Here is a 9,372-nt window from a genome sequence, read left to right on the forward strand (position 1 = left end):
GGGTTTGGTGCTGGGGATTGAAAGCTGGGCCTTCTCCATGCCAGGCAGGCACCATCCTGTGGAGTGGCATCTGAAGCCTCAGCTTGCAGTCTGCACTCCCTCCTCCCTGGGCACAGGCTCTGTCTCCCACTGCGCATTCAGCTTGGATCAGGGTCGGAACCTGTACTGATGCTCTGAGATGTCACCTCGTTCCTGGGCAGAAAGGCTGAGGACCTGAACCAACCTGGTGCACCCAGAGGAGCGGCCTGTGGACTCGGTCTGTGTCAGAGACCTTGGGACCCGGAACCTCACCCCACACCTGAGGGGCTCACACAGCAGGACCTGCTGTCTTACACTTCTGCAGGTGGACTGCAAGGTGGCAGCAGGGCTGGCTTTTCCTAGGGCTGCAGTGAAAGGGTCTGTCCAGGTCCCTGACCGTTCTTCCAAGGACACAGTCTTGTGGCTGCATCTGGCCCCCACCCCAACGCACGGTCCTTGGGAAACACTAGTGCTCCCCTAGCCTCAGGTTCTCTAATTACATCTCTAGTGATCCTGTGCCCAAATAACATCACTTTGTGGGACAGGACAGGGACTTCCCCATCCCAGCTTTGGGGGGATTCATTTCAGCCTGCAGCGAGGGCCACAGGGAGAATTTTGATATTGAAATCACATCTCCAGAGCAGTGGACTGACTTTGGGGGGAAAAAACTAACAAAACCTTAAGCACTAGGACAGATGATGTTGCGTCTGCAATTGGTTGCTTTAAAGCTGAGGCTAACATGGCTTGGCAACTCTGCGGATTTGCTCTGCTAAAAAGCTCTGAATTCCTTTGTATCCAGTTTAGTTTTTATTAGTTCTTCTTTGCAGCACATAATGATTCCGCTCCCTTGGGGAGCTGGCACATGGACACAGCACATCTTAATTCCCTTTTCAGCCCCTTCTCCTCCCCTCCCTCTCTCCTCCCTCCATCTCTTGGTCTTCTTCCCATTTGCAAAAGAGCTGTCACACTAGTTCCTAGTTTCTGTCTTTTGATTTTCTCTTTATTTATATTTTGGGTTTTGTATGAGAAACCACATGATAGATAAGCTTTTGTGTCTGATTTATGTTACTTAACCTTATGAGTTCAAGCTATGTCCATTTTCTACAAATGACTAAGTTTACCCTTCTTTGTGGCAGAGTAGTACTCCCATGTCTGTAAATACCGCATTCTCTTTATCCAGTCATCTGTGGACGGACATAAAGGTTGTTTCCAAGATTTAGCTCCTGTGAATATGCTGCTGTGAAGTACACATGCATCACTGAAATGAGTAGACACTTCTCTGAAGAAGTAAAAGCGGCCAATAAACACATAAAAAATGTTCAGCATCACTGAGCATTAGAGGAATGCCAAATAGAACAATGCTGAGATTTCATCTTTTTCCAGAACAATTGGCTGTCAGGAAGAAGTCAAATAGTAGCAAATCCTGGTGAGGCTGGCGGGGAAAGGAATCCCTCTCCACTGGTGGTGGGAATGGAAACTGGTACAGCCACTGAGGAAGTCAGTGTGGAGATCCCTCAAAGCCCTAAAAGTAGAAATTCCATTTGACCCAGCTATTCCCCTTCTGGGTGTCTTCCCCAGAGAGTTAAGGATGTCGTACTACAGGACACAGACCTTGATTCTTTTGGCAGAGGTGCTAGTCTAGTTTTTTGTCGCTGGTTGTTACCATGCAGAATTTGTATGTACCCCACAAAGCCACCGTAAGTTGCTTTCGGAGTGCTGAGCATCATGATGAAAGCAGTTCTTTCCTGCTGCTGGGCCCCATGTCTGTTTCTTTCCTTTTTCGTGTTTGTCCTGGCTGTTGTATTGGCCGCTCCTTTCCTTTCCTTTCCTTGGTTGACTCAGGGAGCCCTTTAATTTGTAAAGCCAGAGCTTTGAAACTTTTACGAAAATGAGAAAAGTCCTCTAAATTTTAGCAGCTTAGAAGGCTGGGCTGGCTGGGTGGAAGGGGCCAGTCCAAACTGGCAAAATATCAAGACTCTGTTTCAAAATTAAAAGCAGACAACTGAAAAGGTCCAGTTTGCCACTCAGTGGTGTAGCGCTCACTGGAAGGAAGAAGGCGAGTTCACGTGGGGAGCACCGCCATCCAAAAGGAGAGAAGCTTGGGAGAAATGCTCAGCAAGGTGCCCTCTTTTCCTCAGGGAAAGTCCCTGAGTCTCATCTGCGGGGCTCTGACCTGGCTCCGTGACTTTGAACAGAAGAAACAGCAGGAAGAGGCGCGCTGCCTCCTGGCTCCTGGAACCCAGCCCCTGCCAGAGGGCCAGGACTTGCTTCCTGCAGCCCCATCTTCCTGCCCGGTGCCCCCCACTGCCCTGACGTCTGGAGGAGAGCCGGACTGGGTCACCCAGTTTGTGCAGAGGAAGGAGGAGAGGGAGCTGGCAGAGCGAGTGAAGGCGAGTCTGGGCGGGATCCTGGGGTTGGTGCAGTGGCCTCTGTCCTCCCCCAGCCACCTTGCACCCTGCACTGCTGGGTTCTCCTTGGCACTGGCCCGAGGCAGCAGAAGGAGGGGCTGCTGCGGCCCCGTGCTCTGGAGGCCAGTAGAGGTCCCCGCAGGAGGAGCAGAGCAAAAGGAGGAAGCCAGAGGAGCGGCTGCAGCAGACCCGCCACAGTGCACAGTTCAAGCACGCAGCCCAATGCTGGTTTCAGCTCAAGGCACAGTTTGTAGAGGCTGGGTCCAAGGCAGAGTAGCACGTCAGAAGAGAAGCCGTTCAGGGCAAGCAAAATATAGCAGAAACAAGCGGGGCAGGGAGAAGACAGCCTCTTTCTGTGCCTTGTGCTGTATCCTGGCTGCTGGGATTAGGATGGTGCTGAGCCAATCAATGGACGACTGACTTTGTGATCACCCACCCTCAGTTCAAGCATCGCACCATGGATCAGTCACACACTCTAGACCCAGCCACCTTTGGGAGAACAGCCAGACACAAGTCTGGGCTCCCCCCCTGCTGTCTTCCAATCCCATGGATTCGGTGCATTTCTTACTCTGGCATTTCTCTGCTCTGAACAGCACTTCTGTGGGAAGTGCAGCCAGGTCTCCGCCCAGGAGTTCTGTCCGCAGCCACACATCTGGCAGACACATGCTGTCCCGGGCTGCTGGGGTCCTGAGCCCTCCCCAGCCTCTGTGCCTGCTGCAGCCACCGTCCTGCTCTATTTATTTTTTATTGCCCAGATTTCTAGATTTTTATTCAATCTTTGCCTTAGAGTTCTCTTTGAGGATCACATGGTCTCTGAATCAGCATAGGAAGCCCTTGCCCACCCACTCTTGTCCTGTGGACCAGACCCCAGGCCTGGCTGCCTCATTTTCACACAGGGCAGAGCAATGCATCAGTGGAGGGCAGCACCTGGCACTTGGTGCTGGGTGACCCAGCTGCTCCCAGTTGTCACAGTGCCTAGGCTGTGTTTCAGGGACACCGAGGAGATGCATGTTGAAAAGCAACAGTGTGTATCGATATTTTCAAACCAAAATAAAAACTTAACTTCCTGGACCTTACATTTAGATCCCTTGGGGCAGGCAGAGCATGGGGGAGTAGATGAGTGTGTGTTCAGTGAAAATGACAGCCATAAAAATCCCGGGTATTTGGTTGCTGAATGAACGTGTAGTTTCTTGGTAGCGTAACGTAACTATTTAATCTCTCAGTATCCTTGAACAGCCTGAGAATCACATCCCTGCCCCAACAGGAAACCTGCCCAGGGAAGGGGCGCTGCTGTGCCTGCCAGCTCTGCCTGGCAGGATGCATTGCTGTCTGAAATCAGGGGTTCCTTCCAGTGCTTCTCTGGCTAGTGGAACCAGTCACTGGGAACTTTTGGGTTTCAGTGTGGTTAGAGCTTGCTTTTTTTCCCTGTTGACCTAATTTTTGTTTTTAAAACATGTAACCACTCATGCAGTTCAAAAGTTAGAACTCTTATTAATAAATATACAGCCGGGGACTCTCACCCTGTCCTCCAGCCTACTGGTCCCCGCCCGGTGAGGAATCCTTTTCCTTAGCTGAGGATGCAGCTTTCTCCTGGTTTTGCTGGGTGGCGCTGCCTGGTGTTTGGTTTGAGAGTTTGTTTTTTGTTGTTGTTGTTGTTTTTTTTTTTTTTTTTTTTTTTTTGCTAAAATAAACACCTGCCTGCTCTGTCCTGTGTCCCGGAGATAGCCTTGTGGTTTCTGGAGTGCGCTGGTGGTGGCTGGCCAGTGGCACGGTGAGGACGAGGTCTGTAGGCTGTAGGGGCCCCGGGTGCTGTGCCGGGTAGAGGTGGTGCTGCTCAGGCAGCAGGCAGCTTCCCTCCCTCCCCGGGTCCATCTCACTGTGCAGACGCACCCTGAGGAAGAAAAGCTGCCTGGCTAAGCTGCATCTGTCAGCTGTGCGAAGCTTAGACTCCTAGGTAACTGCTAGGTCTAGAAAAGTGGAACTGCTTGTCACTTGCTAACAGTGACATTTCCCTCCCTGGGGTCATGACCACTGTGTATCCCCCTCACCCAGGCAATGTCTGCGAGCTCAGTTCCTCACCAGTGGTTCAGCTTTAGGGACAGGCGGGAGCTGTATGGATCTAAAGACTTTCCTGTGATGATTTCGACCCAAAGCCAGGCTTGAAACCCCCTGTGCCAAATCGGCCACCTTTTTGTGTTCCTTCAGTCCTCTGAGGAGGCCGCCAGCAGGTCATTAATGGTTGTTTTCTTGTTGATAATTCTGCATCAGCCTTTCTGGGCTTATTTCCTATGCAGTGTCCCAGTGGCCACCCAGCCCAGACTTCTCCCTCTGTTCTCCCTGCCGAGCCTCTGTGCCCTCCATACCAAGCCTGAGGTCCCTTTCCCTAGCCCTCAGGATATCACACACCTCAAACCCTGCCTGCAGGTGTCTGACTTCCGGGAGCAGCTGCTGGCCTGGGCTGGGACGCAATCCGAGCGCGTGGTGGAGTTTTCCTGTGGTGAGCAGACCCTATGCCGTGACCTCTGCTCACTAGTTTTTGCCACTGGCCAGGCCCTGGGTGGGGACACCACAGGGCGGCTTGTCACCTGCTCCCTTCCTGCTTTCATGCTCTGTGACTTGCCATCTGCATCGCCCAGAGACCCTCAGGGAGGTCTATAGACCCCTTCCTGTGTGGAGATGGGTGGGGAACACCCTCCCTGGACCCCGCCTGCCTGCGGAGCAGTTTCCAACCCCTCCCTTTCTCACTAGGTCACGTTATCCCACCAGACAACATCCTGCCCCTGGTCCTCTGCAGTGGGCCCACCGGCCAGCAGCTGGAGTTCACCTTTCAGCAGAGAGAGCTGCCTGCAATGGTGGGTGCCTCTCTCAGTGCTCATAGCCCCCATGGTGTGGCACATCGCTCTGGGTCACCTGGCTGCTCCTGGCATTTGGAAAATCAGTATGAGGGCTCCCTTTCCAGCTGGGCTCCCAATGAGTGGAGTCTCTAGATATTTGTCATGAAGGTGTGGGCTAACCCCGCCCCTGGACCTTTAAGTGAGTTTCCTTCAGCCCTCCAGGTGCCCCTTGAGGACCAGTCGTCCTCGTCCTCCTCTCCCGGGGGTTGCTGTGGGGGCGGCAGTGGCGGGATGGACTCCGACATGTGGGTAAAGGCTCCTTCTGCACCTTCAGGGGCCCCTGGCCTAGGGCCTTTCCCAGAGATGCCTGGAAGGGAAGGGCTGGTGAGGGAGGGAGGCCAGGCCAGGTGCACCCTGCTCCTGGATAAGGGGACAGGCGGAGCACCCCAGGCGCCTGCCTACCTTTGCGCCTCAGGACCAGCTTGTTAAAGAGATCTGACATCAGACGAGGGGGCTGGGGATTTAGCTCAGCGGCATAAGCACCTGCCCTGCAAGTAGGCGGTCGTGAGTTCAATCCCCGGTACCGATAAAAATGAAAAAGACAAAAAAAAAAAAAAAAAGATCTGACATCAGGTCCCCGCCCTGGCCCGTGGCTCTCACTGCGGGAAGCACAGGTGAAGAAGTGCAGGACAGAGGAGGGGACCCCATTAGGGCCACAGGCTCTGGGCTCACTCCCCTGTCCATGACAGCAGTGGCCCCCAGAGGTTTAGAGACTTAGGCCTGGGCTTGCCTGAGTCCTGTGAGAGCACTGAGACTCCTTGGAAGCGCAGGAGGTGGGGGAACCCTCTGACGCAGCCTGAGCTGGCAGGGCCAAGCACAAAGCCCCAAGCAGAAGCCCAGGACAAGGGTGTTGGGGCCAGCCAGGCCTCCAAGAGCACCCCGCCTGCAGAGGGACAGCCTTGGGGCCCTGACAGGCCTCCACCGGGTGTCCTGGCTGCAGGGGGAGTGGGGCCTCACCTTGCTCCTGCTCCTTCTGCTTCTTCTTCTCCAACTTGCGCTCCTTGACGCTGCGCAGCTTGGCCTTGCCGATGCCCCCAGCTTGGCGGATGGACTCCAGCAAGGTGGCCCGGCCGCTGGAGGGGTCCACCACCTCCTTAGGAGCCACCTGGACAGGTGCTGACAGGGCGGAGGTGTGAGGAGTGGCCTTCCAGGCCCATGCTGAGTCAGTGCCTGGTGTCAGACACCTGCGTCCCCCCATTTCCCACCCCGATTGGGTGCTGCCCTGCAGCAGTGGACCTGAGACTCACTAATCACCCACAAAACCTCCAGGGACCTGTGGGCCAGCAGAGACTTCTGTGCCCCTTCTGGAAGCTGCACAGGGGCTGGAAGGTACAATATTAAAACCCGAGTTCTCAAGTCTCCCTTTGCAGTCGCCCTCGTTTCCAGTGGTTCAGCTGGGAGTGAGGCCATGGCCCCAACTTTGGGCTCCCCTACCTCTCCCCTGGGATCCAAGGCCCCGAGCTCTGCAGTCCTGAGAGCAGGGCGGGCCCAAAGGCTAGGCCATGTGAGGAGGAAACTGTACTATGGACCTCAGACGTGCAGCTGCTTCCCCTTGGGATGCCCGGCGCTGGCCCCTACCTGAAGCAGGGGTGCTGCTGCTACTTTCAGCAGGGCCTGCACTGGTCGTGGCTGCAGTCTGCAGGGGTAGGCCTGCAGGTGCGCTGGCCAGCACTGCAGGAGCTGGCGGAAGTGGAGGTGGTGGTGGCGGTGGCGGTGGTGGGGGGGGTGCTATGAGCACCCCACCCTCTAGGTCTGGAACACAGGCGTGAAGCTGAGCACGCGGGAAGCAGGCTGAGTTAAGGGAGCTCCCAGCCCGGTCCACTGCCCAGAACCCAGCTCACCAGCCTTGAAAGGTGTGTCCACCTCTGTCTGGAAGGCAGGGAGCTCCGGGATGGCACCAGGGGCAGAGGGGGCAATGCCTGGGCCCAGGTCGGCACTGTACATGAGGTCATTGGCAACGCCGGGCAGGTCAGGCAGGTAGGATGGCACATCAATCTCGGGCACCTGACCGAGGTCTGGCACATAGAAGTAGTTCTCAGGGACCTGTGGGGGAGCACATGCGCCATGGCTACAACATGAGGACATGGTCAGCAGGTCACCCTGGGCCCCACAGAGCCCTCTTCACCCCAGGACAGCTCGGAGCTCCCAGGACCCTGGCCTCTAGCACCCCCCACCTGCCGCTCAAGCTCCTCTCTCTTGCTGATGGACAGAGGGGCATCGAACAGCTTCTCCTCCTTCTCCAGCATCACATGGGTCCTAGTGACCGCCCCCGCCAGCGAGTCCAGGAAAACGTACTTCTTGTGCCGACAGGGTGAGTGGGGTTTAGTCAGGCTTCCTGCTTTGGGGTACATCCTGCTCTTTGATGCCTAGGGCTCACCAGCTCTCACACCCACGTTGCACCCGACCTAGTGTGCTTCTCCCCCAGCCCCCTCAGAGCCCCCTGGGCCCTACAGGTTCTCCGTGGTGTTGAACAGCAGCAGGGAGCTGACGGAGCTGATGTTGCTGGGGAGCCCGCCGAGCCCCTCCTCGGTCTCATCCTCAGGCTCTGGCTTGGTGTTCACACACAGAGGGAAGAACTTCAGCTTTTCCTGGGGTGACAGGGATGTGGGGGGCTCAGCACCCCGTTCTGTCCCAGCCTGAACCCTTGGGTATCAGCAGCCCATGTGGACCCGGTGGCGCACCCTGGCCTGGCTGTGGCCCGACCTGCAGGGCCCGCTCCTCCAGCGGCCAGTGCTTGCTCTGCATGTGGCAGCGCGGCCGTGGCTGGAGGCCCGGGTCCTGTGCGCCTGAGAAGACTGAGCTGTAGTCCTGCAGGCGCTCGGGCCGGGAACTTGGCGCTGGAAAACGCCCGCGGGCAGGGACCAAGGGCTGGGGAGTTGAGGGGCGTGGCAGGGGTGGTGGGGGCGGGGCTGATGGGCGTGTGCTCCCCATCTTGATGGCCTTCTTGCTCCCCTTGAGCTTCTCGATCTTGGCCTGGCTCTTGGAGATCCGCTCCCCAAGCACCTGCAGCTGCCTGTGGCTCAGCTCCACACGCTGGGAGATCCTGCCATGCAAAGGCCACGTCAGGGGCTGCACCAAGCCACTCCAGCCCAGCAGCCTGCAGAACAGCAGGCGCCCTCTAAGGACTCTGGGTCCGGCTCCCTCAGCCCCCGGGCTCCCTGTCGCTGTCCCAGGGACCCACTGTGACAGGCCTACAGGAGTGGTCCTCACTTCACAGGGCTCAGTTCCTTGGGGCCCACCGTGATCACCTGTGGCTGTGGCAGAGCTATCCGCACCCGCCCCGTGGGCCCGCGTAGGGTGCGTGAGAACCTGGGCTCTGTCAGAGGAGGAAACTGCGGGAAGCAGGGCTGCAGCCACTGCCAGCACCTGACCCGACTTGGCGAGAGTGGGGCGCGGGTCTGGGGGGCCCTGCTCCTCTCGCTTTACACCCTACAGCACGGGACCCTGCTGTCCCCCCGGGCCAGACACACACAGGCAGACTCAGGACCCACCCCTCTGCAGACACCCCAGTGACTGGGTCATGGCAGCCTCCTCGGAGAGCCGCCTGGGGTCTCCCTCTGCTGGTTGCAGGCGGAACTGCAAGAATAGCCTTTCCTTCCCTTAGGAAAGAGCAGAGCCAGAACTGGGGTGATGAGGGTCACAGTACTGGGGTTATGGAGCCCCTGGGCTATGCTGGACAGTTGGGGATGACCTCGGGCACTCGTGAGGGAAGCTTGCAGACCCGGAGCTGCTCCCACACAGCAGCCATCTGGGGCCCACAGGTCTGGGAGTCATTAAAGGGGCTGGGCTCAGAGAGGAATCCCGGGACAAGGTAGCCCTCCCTCCGCTGGGAAGGGCAGCACCCACCTGCTGAAGATGTCTCCTGAGACCTCATTCAGGTACTGCAGGGCATCGGCCACCTGCTGGATGGCTTCCTCCCGCCGCAGGTCTGGCTGGATGAGAGGGATGGCGTAGGTCTGGCCAGCTGAGGGGCCCGGGATCCTCACTGAGGCCATGGTGCTGTGGGTGGGGCCGGAGTGTCAGGACCATGGGCAGGGTGTTCGCATGGCAGT

At 57.1% G+C, this 9,372-nt stretch overlaps 1 protein-coding gene across 1 annotated transcript; it reads right to left on the minus strand.

Annotated features, from left to right (window-relative positions):
• Positions 1–5,881: 5,881 nt before the first annotated feature.
• LOC100728752 (WASH complex subunit 1-like) lies at positions 5,882–9,372 on the minus strand (the record flags this gene model as incomplete). The annotated part of the gene is made up of 9 exons (XM_003461833.4): positions 9,167–9,372; positions 8,239–8,363; positions 8,024–8,157; positions 7,770–7,908; positions 7,495–7,622; positions 7,162–7,363; positions 6,899–7,072; positions 6,278–6,436; positions 5,882–5,919 (listed from the first exon to the last, which is right to left on the minus strand). Coding segments are annotated over exons 1-9 (1,248 nt in total), but the record flags the coding sequence as incomplete, so codon positions are not given.

The sequence above is a fragment of the Cavia porcellus genome, unplaced genomic scaffold (genome assembly GCF_034190915.1).
Source record: "Cavia porcellus strain 051 isolate PalLab524CR breed Dunkin Hartley unplaced genomic scaffold, mCavPor4.1 scaffold_17, whole genome shotgun sequence".
NCBI classification, from domain to species: domain Eukaryota; kingdom Metazoa; phylum Chordata; class Mammalia; order Rodentia; family Caviidae; genus Cavia; species Cavia porcellus.